General features: G+C 40.7%; 1 protein-coding gene across 2 annotated transcripts in view; it reads right to left on the bottom strand.

Annotated features, from left to right (window-relative positions):
* Positions 1-21,530, bottom strand: part of LOC122809341 (protein NATD1-like) — a 398,090-nt gene that overhangs the window by 205,034 nt on the left and 171,526 nt on the right. For both annotated transcript variants that reach the window (XM_044080753.1, XM_044080763.1), the window contains one exon: positions 9,443-9,561. In XM_044080753.1, coding sequence (XP_043936688.1) covers positions 9,443-9,561 — 119 coding nt within the window. The remainder of the gene's footprint in view (positions 1-9,442; positions 9,562-21,530) is intronic.

The following is a 21,530-nucleotide window of genomic DNA, read 5'->3' as shown; positions in this document are numbered from 1 at the left end:
TCTCTTTCCAAAAAGTGAATTGCCTTCCCTGTAATCAAATCTACACAAAAAGCATATATTTTTTATTTCAGTAAACTCTCAGTTAACCGGAAATCAGACAACCAGAAAAAAACAAAACAAAAAAAAATACAGTACAACTTTCATGTGTTGCACTTTTTGCCCCCCACCCCAGAAACATAGCTTACGTTTTTAAGAGTTTTAGAGTTTTAAAAAGGAAGACAGGAATACATTCCCTCTCTCCCCAACCTAAGAATAAGTCAAACCAAATAAAAAGTATAGGGAACAGTATTAGTCAGGCCTACTTTTAATAGTAACTCTCAAACAACCAGAAACTACAGTTATCCGGCATCTACCAATCCCCATGGGTGCCAGTTAACTGAGAGTTTACTGTACTGTATATTTACTGACCTCTGATTATACTGAAAGTCCAACTGGGTAGAAGCCCATTTTCAGTGGAGGCCTGGGAAGAAAAACTCCAAATTATTACCAAACATGTTAAGAACAATAATTTTACAATCTTCAAAAATAAAACAAAAACATATGCAATTTAAATAATTATAACAAATTGGCCATAACATAAAACACTGGTTAAGAATCGATACATGTTATATGACAATCATTTAATATTTAGAGACATTTTAGATAGTTTGTAGAAGAATTAAAGGTAAGTTAGTGTAATATAAACAAGAATCGCAATATGAATTGTGGGAAAAACAGGGATATGGTATATTTAGAGAGAAAATCAGGGAAAATAATTTTATAGAAGAAAGAAAGTAAGTGAAGAAGGGAGTAAGGAGGTATAAGGAATGAAAAGGTACTGGTTCACATTAAGGGATGTTAATTATTCCATTTGTTTTATATCTGAACTTATTTCTGTCTGCCTTTCTTTCCTCCATTTATCTTATCTGTTACATTAGAAAGTACTCTGGCTTTTGATCAACATGTGGCCAAGGTACTAAGAAAATCACTCTATGTCACTCAATTTATAAGAAAAGACATGGCATCCAGGTGCAAGGAACTCACTTTATTTGGCCCTTATCAGAACTATCACGGAGTATAATGCCCCCTTCGATAAGTACCTGACCAGACATATGCAACAGTTGGAATGACCACAAAGGTTCCTTACCAGGAGAATCTAGAGTATAAACATTGTCCTATATGGATCACCTTAAAGCCCTATGTCTATACTCTGTCTCCTACAGGTTACTGAGGGGCACTCTATGCCTGGCATACAAGGCAGTCTTGGATCCAGCCCTGATGGACCTTTTGCACATCCGCAAAATGAACAGCATCAGAATCACTAGAGCCAAGGATTTAAATTTTGCTTGCAACATAAATAGGACATGTTGGCAAGAAAGACAGATGTGTCTCGGAGGAAACCCATGGTTTGGAACAAGCTCACTACCACATGAAGCAAAGTCCATCATTAACTCTATTTAACCATAACCTTGACCAATGGATAGGAATTCAGAAATTCACCTTGGGTCTGGCGCTCATGTCTCTGTAATAACTATGCGCAAACTAACATAACCCCCCCATAACTTCTAGAAGTTTGCTAACATATTCCTTCTTAAATACCCATGACATATACAGACACAACTGGTTCAGGTTGCATGGCTAGGCTTAGAAAGGCCCTGGTGGTAGTTAGCGAAGTATATACTTATCAGCATCATGAAGGCTACTGACTGGCAGAGTAATTAGTTTAGGGCACATATTCCAACCACAGAGCCATATGGCTCTTGAACAATGACAAGTAAATGTGTCTTATCAGTCACAGACTGTCAGCATCACACCTCAGGTAAAGTGTAGCCAGCATATAACCATGCTTTGAAGCTTAGTTTTCAGACACAAATGAACAAGAAACTACAACTCACACTTAGTGATTACTTGTCTTTCCCTTTAATCAAACTCTGAGTGCCACAAAGAAAATATTTTCATCTTAGTCTTCTTGTTTTCTGTCAGTATTTGATTTTGCATCTTTTCTACACTGTATTTTTTGTAAAAGTGGATGCTTCTTCTGGTGTTCTGTTGCAGCATTTCTACAATACATACAATGTTTTATTGAGACAAGTCAGTGAGTTGGGAAGGGAATATTAAAATCAAATACTTGAATTCTACCTGCAATATTAAAAACTGTGAATATATCACAAGCCATCACAGCCCAAATTAAGACCTAGTAATCACATGGGTCAGATTTCTTATACTTGAGCACTGAACTTCAGTTGATAATTTGAAAAGAACATGTAACTCAGCTACATTTTTCAAACATGTCATTCAAACATTCATTAAAACGCTGTAACAGAGATGGCCACTAATGAAAATCAAAAGAAGTAATTAAAAAATGCAGACTGGTGCTGACAATTAAAAGTAGACAGTCGCAGTACTTCAATAAGCCTAAGACAGAGAAAACCAGAGTAAATGATCTTCTCATCATAGGGATTACTCTCTGTCCTTCTAAACAGACAACAAGGAGGTGAACGCACTGACTATAAAACAAACAGAAAATAATAACAACCACATACTTTGATACAGAGATATTAGTAATGCAGTAAAGAGCTTCTGAAAAACATATTTTTCAGTTTTTGGGTGCAATTCACCTTTGAATACAGAATTTTAATGGAAAATGCAGTCTGTAGGAACATCTTGCAAAGACAACATGAACTTCTTAAATGATGCTGTTGGTGGGACAGGTGTTACTAAATAAATATTAAAGCATCTACAAGTAGGAAAGGGATCTATGTCAGATTGTCGAACGGCTATACTGTTGAACATCATCTCATCGACAATGCAAGCTGTCAAATTCCCCCCCTCCCCGCTAATGATATATACCAACTAAGAGATCACATTACAGTGATAAAAAGGACAACGTTCCTGATCCCCACTATAACGCGATATCAGTCAGAATGGTGCAATGGTCTGCACTGTCGACAAGATACGTTCAACAATATGGCCATTTGACGATCCGACATACACTCGTAGGAAACATACCATTATGTTCCTTTGTCATGTGCCTTTTAATGAAAGAAGCCAAAAAATGAAATGGGCAGACATATGTGCTGCAGTTTCAAGCATAACAACAAAGTTGAGTGATCATTTACCTTAGGGCACACCAATGTAGCTCACGCAGGTGTGAGCAGTGCTGACTTGACTGAAATTCAGATGGAGCTATCAGTTACGTGTGGTGGTTTTTAAATATCATTTTTATTCTGTCAACACTAAACGTTTAAGAAGGTTTAAGTAAAAGTATCTGAACTCTAATACAAGGCATTACTAACTTAACGAGTGAAACAGTACACACATCCAGCATGGGGGATGCCGCCTCTCCCGCTATACACAATTTTAAGTTTCACTGCCTGGTAGTCCTATGGTGCAGTGGAGAGATGAAGGTCCACTGACTGATTAAAACCTTTTACAAATGCAATAAAATAAAAATATAATAATATAACTTTTACAAAATTTTACAATTCCATTCATGTGAGTATATAATAAAATAAATATGCAATAAATTAGGACCAGCATCAAATCGATTCATTCTCCTTAAAAAGTTCCAATTTTTTTGTAAATCCATTTTATTTCTGAGTTATCCATACTAAATGCAGTAACTAATGCACTCATATAATTATCCATTCCCACTACATTAATAAAGTGCATTTTAAGGAGAACACAAATATGCTGCGTGTCTTGGAGAATGAACCTACAATTATATATAGGAGAGGGTTTAATTTGAAAAATAGATTGGAGAGGAAGCCAGCTAAGATGGTCTTGCACCCAAGAATTTGCCCGTTCATGCAGCATAGGTGTAATGGATATAGTTTGTTTTTGATATTTTGGAGAGCATCGAGCTTGACCCTAGGGGTGGTGATTGGAGAAACACACTCAGAAAAAGGGAGACAGAGTGGCAATTGCGATTGGTAGCAATGTTTCCCCTGAGACTAAATGATCTATATCCATTACACCTATGCTGCATGAATGGGCAAATGTTACATAATTTATAATTTCCATTTTTATTCACGAGTTTTATTAAACATATATATATTTTTAGTGATGAGTGAATTATAATATGAATGGTGATACGTTTTGGCACCTATCTGTTTATTTTAAACTTTTACATGGTTTACAATGCGATTCACCTCTGTATACGGGTTTTCTGATGTAATAGTATTTCCTGCTGCAAACTGGTTAGTGATTTTAAAACTGAATGTAATGGGGGTTATTTAAACTAGGCTGAACATATTGTATTTGTATTCTGATGAAGTCCCAAGTGTTTGGGATGAAAGCGCTCAGTATCTGTGTTATACAATAAAGATGTGTTCCTTTTGGAGTGCTCGAATCGTCATTCATATTTTTGTTTGTTGTTTTTGGTGTCTTGATTGTTGGATGGTTTTTATTTATTTTAATCAACCCGAGTTCATTTGATTTGAATTTTCTTCTAAATTACTAGAAGTCATCTTTTGAACCAAAGTTGAAGCTTTAACTGCTTTTTGCTGAACAGCTGCATGATTCTTCCCAGCTAGAGATTTCTCAACTTTTCTATTTGATCTTCTTTCAGCTTTTAAACTACTACTTCTTCACTGGCATCCAGGGACTGTACCTACTAACCAGTAGCTGAATTTTATTCAAGCTGTCAATATCACTGACTGTTATTTTTCAGTTTATGTTTTCACACTGGAAGAGCCAAAATGAAGCTGTTGATCAGTGACCCAGGATCATCTTGGAAGTCTTGGGAACAACTGTTTTAATTAGCTTAAAATAATTAAGCTTTAGACAAAAATAATTTTTCATTGAAAGAAAAAAAAATAAGACAGCACATTTTCCCTTATTCATGATTTTTTAGTTCAGGGTTCAGGCTATCATTAAATCAAAACATTTTTTTAAGTTCTAAGATGAACTCTATGACATCTGTGTGCGTAGCAGCCCCCAGATCCCCAGCTTAATTCAGCTGCATCCTCCAGACTTAATGCTGTATAATCTTAGCCGGTTAGGTTGTGTTAAAATCATAGGGGGCCTAAAAAATAAGGCAATGTGAAAAGGCAAGAAAGGAGTAATCTATATGAATGGTATTGGGCCAGAATGAGGGGTAAAACAAAAGGAGGTGCGGGGGGGGGGGCTAGTGTGCAACAGAGGCGCCCATGCAGTCATTTGTCTAGTGCTTTATTTCATCTAAAGCTGGCCTTGTGAATTGCAGTCAGAAATGTGAGGTGTTATCTCGTACATATGTATATAATTAATAAAGAGGCTATGAGTGGGTACATACTGAGGCAGTGTATTGCTGAAAATGTATGAATGAACCTCTCTGTTATTTGATCACACATACTGGTCAAAAACCTGCTGTACTGGAGCCCTACCCCATTCCAGTTAACCCCACCAATTCAGTATCTTGCATCCCCCCCTTGCTTTGAGGTTACCAGACGCTACTGCCTCCAAGCCCTACATTTATTTATGATTTTGTTCTTTGTCTCATTCCAAGTTTCCTTTGCTATTGTTACTTTTTTTTGTTTTTTTAAATTGACATACTTAAATATTTCATTTTTTCATGACCTCACAATTAGGGATATGTCTATACTATTTCATTTACAGGATTACAGTTAACAGGGATTGCTTTTGTTTTATATTTGCATCCAAAGAATATGTGAAATTACCTCACTATTTCTAAGAGTCTTAGCAAGTCTAGCTCCAGGTTGGTCAGATATATTGTTGCTTCATGTGCAAGTAATGTATGTTTTTCTTATTTAGCACACCAGCAGAGAACAAATGATGTCTACCAAAGCCAAATTTGTGGTAAATTTGGCCTTCCAGGCTAAGAACAGCCACAAGGTATTCTTCCACAATCTCAAAGGGAATACACAATTGTGTGCAGAGCTATATTGTTAATGGAGCCACTTATACTGAGCCAGTAGACACAGGAAACCTACTAGCCAACAAATTCAGCTCCAACATTACCCCTTTCTCCCCCTCAACCGTCCTTCAGGAAATAACATCAAACATCACTCCCCCTGCAACTACTAGGGAACAGGTCCTTAATGCTCATTCTAAGGCCAAGAATGCTGGATCAGTGGGACCAAATAATATCCCAGGATGCCTTCTAAACAGCATGAAACATGACCTATCAGGCCCTCTGGAATTGCTATTTAACTGTAGCCTCAAAGCAGATTTCGTGTCTCACGAATTGAAAAGTCAACAGTCATTCTTCTGCACAAAGGACAGTCATTTACAGACCCTGGAAACTACAGACCTATAAGACTCACTAGTCTCATGTGCAAAGCCATGGAAATAATTGAAAATAATCAATAATGACACAGGAAACCACCAGACTCTGGACCCAACCCAATTTGGTTTCATCAAGAGCAGGTCATGCCTACTCAACCTGGTGAACTTCTTTGAGAAGGTCACCAAAGTAATGGATGAGGGCAAAATGGTTCACACTGCCTACTTTCACCTGAACAAGGTATTTGACACAATACCCCACTTGGGGTTAGGTATAAACCCATATGTCACCCGGTGGATAGCCAGCAGGCTCACAGACAGGTCCCAAGAAATTAGAATTGAGGAGTCTACTTCTACAAAGAGACCAGTTACAAGAGGAGTCCCTCAGGGATCAGTCCTGAGACCGCTCCATTTTGGCATTTATAGGTTCATAGGTTGGTACTAGGCTTTCGGCCCTAGGGCCTATACAAGCCTAGACATAACAATTCCCTGGCTATTTCTTCCCACACTATTTACTTCCCTGGACCCCTTATTTCTCTGAAGGCCACTGTCAATAGCATCTGGCTGACTAAATTTGGAAACGATTGCAAATTAGGAGCAGTCATAAAATCCCCCACTAGCACACACATTCTCAAGGAAGGGCTGACACAGACAAATAACTGGTTTCAGAGCAATTGACTAAAACTAAATGACAAGAAATGCATAATAATATCCTTCAGGAAGTAATCTACCCCTGATAACAATCATACCAACAATACCCTCCCAACAGTTGACCCAGTAGTCAGTGACTTTGAGACACACACAGAAAGTAATCTTGCCTTTGACCATCACATGTCTAAAGCAGCAAAGAAATAATTCTATGTTGTACAATGTATACACAGAGGTATGGCACCTATGTCCAAGGAAGTTACTGTTCCACTGAATCCGGCATTCATTAGATCTGTCATTGAGTACAGTGCCCACTTTGATATGTACCTATTCAGGCATATCCAAAAATTGAACTCCACAGAGGTTCTTCACTAAACATCCTATGCAGACTGCCTCAAGGCCCTATCCCTGTAGTCTGTCTCCTACAGGCTTTTGAGGGGAGACCTACACCTGGCATGCAGGGCATTGTCAGACCCCACTCAGATGGCCCTCCTGCAAATCCACAAAACAAACAGCGCCAGAATTACGTGTTCTAAAGACTTAAACCTTGCCTGTGATATAAATAGGACATGCTGTAGAGACAGGTATGTATCACAGAGACTTCCCAGTCTCTGGAACAGGCTCCCCATCTATGTGAAGCACAGTTCCTCCCCAACCAGATTCAAGTTTAACTTGGAGAACTGGATGGGGAACAGGAAATTCATCCCTGGTTTGGCACATATGTCTCTAATGGACACACTCAACCTGTAAATGGTTCATCTCCCAGGCCCCTGCTTGTAAATGTTTCACTTCCCAAGCCCCTGTTAACACTTATCAAGGGTACCAGAATTTGTCAGAGATTTGGGATGCATGGCTAGGGTTAAAAAGGCCCCTGTGGTCATTAGCCTAACACCTATGAACCGATATCACAGAATGACAGGAGGAACTGCTTTGCAAAAACTGTAAGGACCACACACAACTAAAGGACTCCCCAAAGAAATGGTTGAGGGGAAAAATAGTATGACAGGTAAATAATGTTTGTGGAAGGCTTATAGCGATTAACAGCAAGAGAATAAAGAGGTGAGTCTTGACCCTTAGAAGAGACAGATGATGCCTAGACTATGACTGAGATGACCAAGGTTAGACTAGTAGTTTGGCCACTGGAAAGACCAAATCATGGGAGTGAGCAGTTTCATTCATATTGGGAGAGGGAAGCAGTGTGACTCCCTGTGCCACTGACCCATTAAGCCAACTGACATTTTCATGTGCTTAGCCTCAAAGGAAGGAGTATGTAGGGGAGGGCAGGTGCACAAAACTGGCAGAATGGTCTGTTCACACAGACCCAGACTCTCATCTGCTCATAGGAGTGAATTGGCTGATAACGGTCTTGCCTCAGATGGGGAATGAATGGCTCGTAGGGTTCATACCCTAGCAAAGGAATGAATGCCTCAAGGCTCTCCTCCTGTCCATGGAAAGAATGGGCTTGGCTCTTGTCTCTCCATGGGAGGAGTAAACACATTGATAGTGTACTGAAAAGGAAGCTATCATGCAGACTACATAGGGAAAAAAGAGATACAGTATGAAGAGGTGAAATGAGAAATTAAGCAAAATCTGTGCACTCTGTAGTACTTAAAACTGGCACTCTGTAGTACTTAAAACTGGCAATCAAAGACTGCAGATGTGACAACCTGTGACTTACTTCTAAGACATCAATTCTTTTTCTTAAAAATGTCTTCCCCAAAGTTCTATAAAACTAATAGGGTGGAAGAGTATTACAGCTTATATTATTGGATTAAAACGTAATTTTTAATGTGTATGATTCTACCGAAATTATGCTAGAGGTCTGTGTGTGCATACAGATCCTTATGTACTGCCTAGTAGGTTTGCTTTCTATTCAACTCAAGCAACTCATTATAAATAAAGTAGTGAAACTGTTATATTTATTTTTATAGACTAGGTAAGCATTAACAGCTGTAAATATCCATTTTTCAAATGAAATCAGACAGTAAAATAATCCAACAGGTAATGGTACTGCACAAGTGAAAATTTACCTCACTCACTCTAACAAAGTAAAATCTTCATGTGAAATATAATCAAAGGCTAATTGACAAAGACACATCAGAACTGCAGCAGTCTGAAAGTTACTAAAAGTAGATGTAAAAGGGGAATTTCTTTTATCAGTTGGATATGGACATGAAAAAAATATATCTCAGAACAAATGGAAGCCATATGTTCAAATGGTGGTTAAAACATAAGCAACAATGAAGTAAGTGAAAAATGCTAGCAAAAAAGAGAAAGAGCACAGACATTATAAAACAGAAAAAAGCAGGACACTCAGTCCAAAGAAATGATCAAACAGGGATCACAGGTGTGAAGGGACATGAAAGTTCATGCAAGTACAGTACTGTAATTTGTGAAGAAGCTGTAGTTAAGCACAGCAGAACGGGAAGAGCGCAGAAAGGAGCAAGACACAGCAATAGATTTTAGAGATGGTACAGTGAGAATGCAATGAACCCAGGACTTTTTTCCCCCCTAGGAATAAGAAACATTAAACAGCCAGCAGTGATATTCTCTGCCACATGGTGACAGCCTCCCTTCCCAGGCACCTTACCTTAGCCATCAGTTTGGCAATTCCAAGCCCTCGGTATGCATCTGGTACTTCTGTGTGTTGAAGGTCTATGGTTCTCTTTCCAACATACTCATATAACAGTACAGCACGATCATGTGACCCTGTTCAAATGGATTAAATGAAAAAATATACATTTCCATGACAGATTTCAGTAAAGTTCTGTCTGCATCATCCATAACTCGAAAGTCAGATTAGCTACATGCAAAAGCTCAAACAGTCCAGAAGCCTATAAAACAAACTTTCTAAAGCAATGTGTTTCTTGCAGCTTGAAAGAGGCCAATGACCTATGATGGTTAGGTCGGCAGCTTAATGAAACAGGACTGTACACATCAGATGGAAGTTGATGCATCAAAGAAACACAGTTAATGCACATTTACAAGTGAAGTAGGCACAGGATCGCTCCTGTACAACATTCAGAGGACAAAACAAAAGCAGCAGCACTCTAATATTAGTAGTCTACCTACTGAGGTGAGCACAGTGCCTGTCAACATGGCAAGTTATGTCCAAAGCACACATAAAACGCATAGAAAAACTAAATACATGTGTAACTGGAAAAATGTCATCTGTGTGTATCTGTGGTGGTAAGCAAATAGTAATAGTAGGAAATATAAACCAGGCTAATTTGAAGCAAAAACATACTGTTCTGCAGCACTTGATAATGGGGACATTCTGTATATAGTACTGATGGGTTTCTGAGGATACCCAGTTTACTTTTAACTATGCAGCAAATTGTACCGAAACAGTCAGTCTGTCATCTTGTATCTCATTAACATTCACATACCCTAAAAACAAAAGGAATATGTTCTTCAAGAGGGCATATGAAATAATTTACTCATGACTACTGAAAGAATAGACACATTGATGGAGAACAGCCGAAGTAATCATGAGCAATAAATCCGAGTAACAGCAAAAGATATTTGTGGGACAAGACATACTATTTCATATCACAACATAAAACTCATACAGACTGTTACTTTTACTCTCCTGCTCAAAGACTGGAAACAATGTGTACACTTGGATATTAAGAAAAGAAAATTCCTGACAAAGGCATAAAACACGGAATGTACAGATTAAATGTTAACAACAGGCTTGAGGGAAATTGCACATTATGCCATCTACATTCCTTCCAGAATTCAGCCTAATTAAAGCTCTCACTGAGACTACATGTCCATTCCCAGCATCTGTGTTGTATAGTCTGAATTCTGAAAAGCATACAAATACTTAACACTGTCAAATACTAGGTACATAGGTCTTAGTGATCAAAACTAACAAAATAATAGTTCCCAATCAACAAAAATGCAAATGTTTAAAACAATCTTGAAATTACAAAGTGCAAATACCACTGTCTTTCTAGTTGCCCGCCTCTTATGTTAATCTGACCATATATCTCATTTCTCTCTACTTTCACTGGCTTATGTGAGTAATCACAAAACCATCACTTTTGAAATCCCACCCCTTCAATTATTTAAATTTATTGGCCATCCTACAGTATTTCATAGTACCAAAATACAAAAGTAACCACCCCTTTCAGTCCATCTTGCTGTTTTAAAAATAGTAACTCTCCACTAAACCTTAACTTTTTAAACAGGTAAAACTCAAGTAACCTACTTTCATATCTAACTTCTCTAGTGCACACTGCAGAGTGCATTCTTTTCAATCTCACCTTTAAGCATCCCTGTTACTAGCACTTTCTCTAATACCTAAAAAGATCATCTCTACTTGACTCCAAGTAGACTTTTCTCTATCTGTTAAACCTAGCACTTGCTCCTACAGTACTTATTACCTTGATACGGCACTCTTATAGATAGCACCCCAAAAAGGCAAACCCCCATTTCTCGGTCACCCACGTCCCCCGGAATCTCTTTTAAAGTTTTTTGTCTAGTCCTTCTAGCATGTCGAGGGATCAGTTGCTAGTGTCCTCTCCTGCTCAGCTGGTGAACCTGGGTATATTGAGGCAATGTTACAATTGCCTCATGTACACAGACAACCCTCTCCTCCTCCCACAAAACACAAATACATGCGAGAGATGCAACTATACGGCCAAACTGGAGGCTGAGCTCTCTCAACATAGGAATGGCAAGACCAGTCAGGAGGAGAAGGTTACCACACACACTATAGACCCAGTCTCACATAGTACCATCACAACCTCAAATCATACACATAAACACACAAAGACATAGTCGGGCTCTGATCAAAAATCTACCAAAACAGCAGAGGCCACCAAAGCAGACACCCAAACAACCACCACGTCAGAACACAACACCTGCAACACATAGACCTCACAGTCAGAGTGTCAAACAGTCACAGCCCTTAAGGCCAAACACAATGCCAGACACACTAGTCATTGGTGACTCCATAGTCAGACACACTGACGTCCCGCTCACCAGACTGAGTAAGGAGAAGGTCACAGTAAGCTGCCTGTCGGGCGCTAGAATCCGCCACATAACGCAAGCACTCAGGTCTCTCAACAGCAGGTACAAATACGACTCAGTCATTGTCCACGCTGGTGTAAATGACCTGAGACGCACCTCCTTGAACTACATGAAAGAGACATTGAGGAGCTCTCTGATTATGTAGCCCAGGCAGGTATGACCCTGACCTTGAGCAGTATCCTACCTTCACCAAGAATGATGCCACAATACAGAGATAAGATGATCAGCTTTAACAATTGGCTTAAACTCTGGTGTCATTCAAAGGGGATCCAATGTCTGTCTGCCTGGGATGACATGCTGGACAAGCCACGCTGCTTTGCAAGGGACGGCTTGCACCTGGCACCCTGGGATTCCGGATATTGAAAAGGCTCTTGCCACCCCATAGTGCCTTTTTAGGCAAGGCTCAAATTCTAAACCTACCACCCTAGAACACAAAAAGGAAAAAACTAAGGGTAATGCTGCTCAATGCCAGAAGTCTAAATCTCAAAATGCACGCACTCGAGGCCCTTCTCAGTATGGAGAACATCGATGTCTGTGCAGTGACAGAAACCTGGTTCAAGGCTCCTGAGAGCACCCCAGCACTATCAGGTTTCACCTCTTATCATGCGTTCCGGCCCAAAATCCGGACAATACCAAGAAAGAAGGGGGGGGGTATCCATATTCATCAAGGACACCCACACCTCAAGACTGGTGGCAACGCACGATGCATCGGAGACCATCCAGGTGCAATTAACCATAGGCAAGACTGCTCTGCAAATTGTAGCATGTTACAGGCCACCCTCACAAACTCAGGAACCTCACATGGCCTTCCTGAAAACACTAGAGGGATAAATGTATCACCAAACACCATCATACTAGGTGACTTCAATTACCCTAATATAGACTGGGAACACTACTCAAGCCCAAACACCCTAGCCCAAAAGTTCCTGGAATTCATAAACTCAAATGCCATGGAACAACTAGTCACCATCCCCACAAGAGGAGAAAACATACTTGATCTCATCATCACGAACATGGGAGCACAATGTTCAACACCGGAAGTATACCCCACACTGGTGAGATCAGATCACAAACTAATCTCGCTGGAGGTCCTCATCCCACCCCCACCTGAAATAAAAAAGACCACAGTAAAGAACTTCTCGAAAGCCGACTTCACACTTCTAAAGACTAGTGTGGTCTCCTTTAAGGCCCCGAGCCGGGAAAACAGTACTCAAGCCGCTGAATCACTTACAAATGCCTTCTACCAGCACCTGCAGGACTGCATGGATAAGGCAATCCCAAGCAAAACAAAGACTCTTTGTACCAAAGGCAAGCGCCCAGTCTGGTGGACCCCAGCCATAAACAAACTCTACAACAAAAGGAGGAAGCTACTACAAGATAGAGCAAAATCCTTAAAAGGTAAGACACCCTTGATCACTATAAGTAAAAAACTAAGAGCTCTCATAAAATCATCCAAAGCAAATTTTGAGAGAAAAATAGCCAAAGACTCAAAAGACAATCATAAGGCCTTCTTTAGCTATGTTAGAAACCTGGGAGGAAACTCCCAGATATGCTCAGAACTAGTTCAAAATGATGTGAAGATTACTGATCCTACAGACATTGCCAACATACTGGCTGACAGGTTCAGTGCAAACTCCCCCCCCCAAAAGGAGAGATATCTATACCAAGCGATTGCAGCCCCCCAAACATCTCCAACGCCCAAGTGAGAACTGCTCTCTCCAAAGCAAAAACACAGCATCCATGGGACCTGATGGTGTCCCCGGCTGTGTGCTCCACTTAACTCAACGAGGAATTAAACCCACAGCTAGGACAGCTGTTTAATCATAGTCTTACCTCTGGATACGCACCCAGGAGTGGCGCACTGCAACTGTGGTCCCACTTCACAAAGGCGGTGCCTCCACCGACCCTGGAAATTACCGCCCATTAGCTTGACAAGCCTTATCTGCAAAGCCATGGAGAGGGTCATAATGGACCTCATAAATAAAGACATAGGGAATTTGCAGACTTTGGATCCATCCCAGTTTGGCTTTGTCAAAGGCAGATCATGCCTTCTAAACTTGGTTGACTTTTTTGGAACAGTCACCAAAGCCATTGATGAGGGAAAGGCAGTCCATACAGCCTACCTCGATCTGGCGAAGGCCTTCGATACAATACCCCACTCGGGTATCATTGAAAAACTCATCAGCTTAAATGTTAACCCATACATCACAAGGTGGGTTGCAAACTGGCTGAGTGACAGAACCCACAGGGTCAGAGTTGCTGGCGCCATGTCAGACTCAAAGCCTGTCACAAGTGGTGTACCACAGGGCTCAGTCTTGGGCCCACTCTTGTTTGGCATCTACTTTTCCGAAGTACAAGCAAACACAGGAGGGTTATGGCTGACAAAGTTTGCAGATGACTGCAAACTGGGCACCATAGTAGAAAACACATCTGACACAGATATCCTTCAGAAGGGTCTCACAGAAACGGATAACTGGTGCCAGAGCCATGGCCTAAAGTTAAATGCCAAAAAATGCATAGTCATACCCTTCAGGAAAAACAAGGTTACCCCTAGCTACCAAATAGGTGGCAATCCACTGAGCACAGAAGAAGTTATCAGGGACCTGGGGACCCAGGTTGATAGTAGTCTGTCATTCGACACCCATGTAGCTGAAGTAGTTAGGAAGACCTTCTACATTGCCCACCTTATCATGAAGGGATTCTCATCTAGATCAAGGGAGGTCATAGTCTCTCTATACTCATCACTCATCAGACCAATGATTGAGTACAATGCCCCATTCGAATGTATCTGACCCGACACTTGCAGCAGCTGGAGAGGCCACAAAAGTTCCTCACCAAAAGGATAAAGGGTCTCAAACATCTGTCCTATGCTGCCCGACTGAAAGAACTCCAGCTATATTCAGTCGCTTACCGCTTGCACAGAGGTGACCTTTGCCTAACATACAAGGCCATGCCAAACCAAAATTTGATGAATATGCTTCACCTCAAAAATCTAGATCCGTCAGAGCCACAAGGGCGGAGACTTAAACCTCGACACGGCTATTAATAGGACGTGCTGGAGGGATAGATTCATCACCCAAAGACTCCCTATGCTGTGGAATAAAATCCCGGTATATGTGAGGCAGAGCACCTCGCTGGCCTAGTTCAAGAGAAATCTTGACCAATGGATGGGAGATCGCAGATATACCCCAGGGATTACCTCAGTGTCACTGCTCGACAGAGGCACAGCAAAATAATGGGTATAGTTCCCCATACTAAAGGGGTGGCATAAGCCACAAAACTATGGGCTAGGCTTGTAAATGCCCTCAGGCAGATAGCCTAGTATGAACCTATGAACCTATAACGTATTGGCTAAAAATCTCAGCACATACAAAACAAATACTGAAGTCATGTGACACATACAATGCATTTGATTAACAATAATCTGAAAAAAAATGCTAACATTTACAGTACCAGATCATCTCTGAAACACAGGCTAGTTACAATTCAATAAAGCCATGCTCCTTAGATGTGTAAATTACTAATACAAGTTCCCTAAAATAAACAAATGGATGAACACAAGTGTGACTGTATTTACTGCATTAAGGTACACAATCTTGAGAAAGAAAATACTAGTCTTATCATACCCAACAATGGCCTGCAATACATGTCATAATAAAAAAATTAGCCCAGGTAAATGTTCAAGCTACTATAATAACTCCACTAAATTGCAACACACAGGGATAAGTGGACAAAACTAACACAGTTAATCAATCTAACGCACTACACCAGCTTGTCTCATCCCCCACAACGGGATATAACATTCTGGAGCTGGTTCTCACCAACATGGGCGACCACTACTCCACTCCCATAGTATGTTCTTCCCTGGTGAGATCAGATCATTGGACTGTCTCATTCAAAGTTTCTATCCCACCCTACCCCCCACCCCTGCCATTATCAAGCTAAAAAACTTCTCAAAAGCTGACTACAACCTCCTAAGGCAGGGTATCTGTAGCTTCACTCTAGCACCCCCTCATGGGATGCAAACAACTATGCTGAACAGTACACCAATGCAGCATACAAGCACCTGTATAACTGCATAGACTCAGCCATACCCAACAAAACTAAAACCTGCTCCTCAAGGAAACACAAACTTGTTTGGTGGACATTCTCTAGCAACAGATCTTACAACAAAAAGAAGAAACTACTGTCCAAGGGTAAAAAGGAACAAATTCCAAATTGGAAAAACTCCCTCCTTAGCCTCAACAAGCAAATTATTAGATCACTAGTGAAAACCTCCAAGGCCAATTATGAATCGAAACTAGCCTCCAAAACAAAGAGAAACCATAAAGTCTTCTTCAGTTACACCAGGAGCCTCCCTGGCAAAGCCCAAGTTTGTTTCGAATTAGTACTTAATAGTATCACTTACACTGATCCTGTTGACTTAGCCAACCTGCTAGCAGATAGGTTCAGCACAAACCTCATCCCCCCATCCCCCAAAGGCCCTTTCGACATCCCCGATACGTGTCCCACACCTCACATCTCCATAGATCAAGAGTTACAGGCCCTATCCAGGCAAAGAACACAGCTTCCATGGGACCTGACAATATCCCAGAATATATTCTGCACCTGGGATAGGCTTTTTTTTGAACTCCATATACTCACTCCTCAACCCAGGCTCCAAAAATAACCCCTGTCCAGACCCAAGTAAATCTGACCTTGAACTAACCTCACTATTCAACTCTTTCTTTACAGAGTCAATATCCAACCCAACGAAAACTTTTCACGACGACGACCGGTCTCCTACATTCCACCTCATCTAAGTCCCCAAATAATTTCCCCCTATGTTTGAGCTTAAACCTATCTCCACTAACTACATAAAAAGACTTCTATCCAAACTTAAACCCTGCTCCAATGCACCTGACAACATCCACTCTTCTTTTCTCAAGTCTGCTGCCGATGGTATAGTTCTCCCAATTAGTATCCTAATTAATAGACCCATAAAGGAATCCTATGTCCCTAAACTCTGGTGTTCTGCCTTTATTCTTCCTCTCTACAAGGGAGGTGAAAACACTAATAATTCAAACTTTCGCCCTATAGCTCTTCTCTCTCCACTCTCCAAAATCCTAGAAAAATGCATCCACCTCCAACTTATGCCTTTTCTGACTAAAAACCAACTTCGTACCCCTACCCAACATGGCTTCCAACCAGGACATAGCACCATAACAGCTCTACTCTCATTCTTAGAAACTGTCAATCAAGCCCGAGATTCTGGGAACTTAGTATCCACAGTGCTCCTAGATCTCTTTAAAGCATTCAATGTTGTTTCCCATAAACACCTTCTAAGTCACCTCTCAAACCTAAATCTCTCCCAAAACACTCTTTCCTGGTTCTCAATCTATCTGTCAGATAGATCTCAGGCTGTAAAATGGAAAAAAGGCACCTCACCTTTCTTACCCACCCCTACTGGAGTACCACAGGGCTCCATCCTCGGACCAATACTGTTTAATATCTTTATCAATAACTTTCACTATGTTATTCCTAATGCCAAAGTCTTCCAATATGCAGATGACTCTACACTTGTCTGCTCTGCCTCTAAACTCCCTGAACTCCTATCTAAAACTCAGACTGCCTTCTCAACTACTGAGATCTGGATGTGCCAAAATCACCCTTCTCTCAATGCCAGCAAATCTAAAATACTACTATTTACACCCTCAAAACCTTTCTCTTTTGATAAAAATTCCTTCCAAGTCCTTAGCCAAAGCAACTCTCCAATCAAAGTTGTTCCCTTTGCCAAACTACTCGGTGTTAACTATAGACGAACACCTCAAGTTTGAAATCCATATTCAGCAAAATATAAAGAAAACCCACCAAAAACTAGCTATGCTATACAGAAACAACCACTTCCTCTCTACTTCTACCAGGCATACTCTGGCCTCCTCTTACCTCCTTCCCTCCCTTCTGTACCGCGCCCCACTACTAACTAACCTATCCTCTTCCATCACTTCCAAACTTGAAAGCAGCTACAACAAAATTTCTAAATTTGCCACCAAAGCCAAACATTCCACTCATTACTGTGTTACCCTCCAATCCCTCAACTGGTTAGAATTCACAAATTACCTGGACTTCCTCCAGCTCACTACAGCACATAGACTAATATTTAATCTAACCAAATGCCCCGCTCTAACTAACATCCGTCCCCCATACACTCCAAATAGAACTCTCAGATCTGAACACCAAAACTTAATTACTGTCCCCAAAAAAAGATCCTGCTGGACAACTTCTCCTCTCCTTAGGTAAGAAATGGAACTCTCTCCCTTCCACAATAAGGACAATGTCAAACACAAACAGCTTCAAAACTCAGCTTTACACATATCTCTCCTCCAAATGGAAAAGTAACTCCATTCTCCCTACCTAGAACTTTTTAACAAAAGCCCCTGGGAAGGTATCCTCCTGAGTTCCTAAGCACCTTATAGCTGCCTATAACCTTCTATAGCTAATTCCCATAAGATCTCTCATACTCTGTAAACAGCTTTTGACTTTAACTGTGTGAATTTATTAAAATGTACCTCACGATATTTTTCCACTATGGCCAATATTGCTCACGCTTTTCATTATTTGATATGTATTTGTACTTGTACTTTTATTTTTATTGCACTGCTATCTTTAATGTAATCTGATTCATGGAGCTTTTCTCCCCTGGCCTCCATGGAAAACGGGCTCTCTGGGCCCAGTGGACTTCCCTGGTAATCAAACTGGAAATTAACAAATAATAAATAAAACTGGCTTCGCCATTGAGCATCCTATTCAACCACAGCCTAAGTACAGGCTTCATTCCAGCAGAGTGGAGAACTGCCACTGTCTTCCCCTTACACAAAGATGGTGCCACTAATGACCCTGGAAACTACTGCCCCATTAGCTTGACAAGTCTGATCTGTAAAGACATGGATCATATTATTACGGATCTCATAACCAAGAACAGAGGCAATCTCCAAGCACTTGACCCCACCCAGTTCAGATTTGTCAAGTGCAGATCTTGCCTGTTGAACCTGGTTAATTTTGTTGAGACTGTCACCAAGGCCCTGGATGAGAGAAAGTCAGTACATACAGCTTACCTTAACTTGGACAAGGCCTTTGACACAATCCCCAACGTGGGCATCATCAAAAAGCTAGATAAACAGCCCAGGGGTTCCAACCAGAAACCACACCACTTAAAAAAGCAAAATTTATTCACCAAAAATTGAGCGCTTTCATCTGGTTGTAACAAAAGACTTCCTCAGAATCTAAACATACATTAGTAGAAACACATTTAAATCATGTTCAAACATAGTCACCTGACCCAATCACCGACTACCAATTCAAGCAATACACCAAGGTTTAAAGCAAAAAAGACAAATACATTCTTTACACTAACAAGGTAGAATAAAAATAAAAATATATAAAAAATATGTGTGTGTGTATATGCCCTTATATAACCCCAAAATTAGCTTCAGTTCTAAACAATATCAGACCTAAGTTTAAGTAAACTAATGCTTAAATAATCATTAAGCCCAGAGGGGCTAAGGGCCTGCAGTCTAATTTGCCACCTTAGCTCCTTGGCCTCTAATGGTTATTCCCAAGGGCCCCCACTGGGATTTTTTTTGATCATGTCAATGCCAAAAAACATGAATTCATGCCCAGTGTGTTGCATCACATGTTTGGCCAAGGCATTCGTTACATTTAAATGTCTGATGTCCAGCATATGTTCATAAATCCGGTCTTTGGGTCTTGCCCATATAGAAACTTGAGCATTGCCTGCATATAGCCACATAAATAATGCCCCTAGTGTTGCAATTACAGTAAAAGGTGGGGTTAAGAATTTTACCATTAACCAAGAGTGTGTCTCCCTCCCTACTAAAAGGGCATTGGGAGCACCCTCAACATTTATAGGTCCCAGATCTCCTAAACTGCACATTGCCAGTTTGTTCAAGGTAATTTGTGATGGGTGTTACCCTTTCTAAAAAACACTTTTGGTTCTTTGCCTACGTGTTCAAGAATCCCCTCAAAACATGAAAAAATATTCCAATTCTTCCTTAGGACATTAACTATTTCAAAATGCTCAATGCTGAAAGTAGTGATGAATGCATGTAAATATGTGTTATTCCCACTATTTCATTGAATAGCCACCCCACTAGGATCACCTTCATCCTCTCTCAAAATAGGTCTGATAGTACAGTTAGCTCTTTTACCACAGACTTCCGTGAAAATGTTATTAACTAGATATTCAGGGTAGCCACACCTAATGAGCATGGCTCTCAATTTTTCCCCTTCCTGTAAAAAAACATCATCCTCAGAAACCATGCGTGCCAATCTAACATACTGGCCCTTAATAAGGCCTCTCTTTTGATGATGTTGTTTGACGACAGTATGTATGAAGAAGCTTCAATTAACATGGTTAATCTTTCTTATGTGCACATAGATTATCTTTTGAAAGATGTGTTTGATCAGGGTGCTGTTAGTTATGATGAGTATATGTTTTTGTGTTGTGAGTTCCCCACTGTCCCTGTGATTTTTGGGCTTCCGAAAATCCATAAAAACATGGTGGACCCCCCCCCCATTAAGGCCCATCGTTAATGCTTCCAAAGCTAAAACACATCCAATAGCTAAATATGTTGATCTCAAATTTAAAAAAATGCTTGGATGCACATGCAAATGTATGTAAAGATTCAGGAGATTTTTTTTAAGAAAAGTTAAGAAACCTAACATTTCATGATGAAATGATTTTTTGACCATAGATGTGGTGAATGTATTCAATGTTATTCGCCATGATTTAGGCATTGAATGGTTTCAAGACTATATTTGCCTCTGCTGATCTGAAGTAGGATATTCATTTGTCTGCAACCTGTGGGTTATGGATCCGATATCGGATCCGAACCGGCATGGTTTTCCAGCTATGGATCCAAGCTCTCAGCTCCTCCCCTCACCCATAATGCCCTGCTCTACCCTCATGACCTCAGATCTCGTTTGCCGCGCTGGTGACTGGATTTGGGTACATAGCTCTCAGCTAAGTGGATTTTATTACTTGTAAAAATCAGAGAATTTTTGGTTTTTTGAGTGATTCTGTGTGAAAGTTTAGGTTTCCCTTTCTGAAAAGTTTAATTTGAGTTTATTTTGAGTTATATTAAGTAATTTTTATTCCCTCCCCTCGCTGTTGCGTAGAGTGTGTGTGTAGGCCTGTGTGTCTTTTTGTTTTAAGTTACTTTTAGTAACTTTTAGTGGTTTATAGATTATGGCTGATCAGCCTAAATCTATTTTCTCAAAATGCTCCGAGTGTGGCCATAAGCTCTCACCGGCTGATGGCCACACTCGGTGTGTTAAGTGTCTCGGGGTTGAACACCTCACATCTGGTTGTTCCATTTGTGCAGGGTTCAACCCCAGGGCACTGAGGGAGCGGAGGTCCAAGCTGGTCTTGGCGGGTCTTTTACCGCCAGACTCGGCTCCGGCCTCCGCTCCTTCGGGGACTACTGTGGCTACAGTTGTTCCCCCTGTGGCACCCCCTCCTGCTCCTGGGACTCAACCTCCCGCTTCTGGAGAGGAGAGGGATGCTACTAAAGGACGGAGGAGAAGCACCTAGCGGCGGGCCGAGACCTCTGTTTCGGCCCGCCAGCCAAGCGCTTCTC

This window comes from Protopterus annectens, chromosome 1.part1 (assembly GCF_019279795.1).
Source record: "Protopterus annectens isolate FY-2018-M chromosome 1.part1, PAN1.0, whole genome shotgun sequence".
NCBI lineage: Eukaryota > Metazoa > Chordata > Ceratodontiformes > Protopteridae > Protopterus > Protopterus annectens.
The sequence above is the reverse complement of the archived record's forward strand: the minus strand, read 5'-3'. Positions and strand labels throughout refer to the sequence as shown.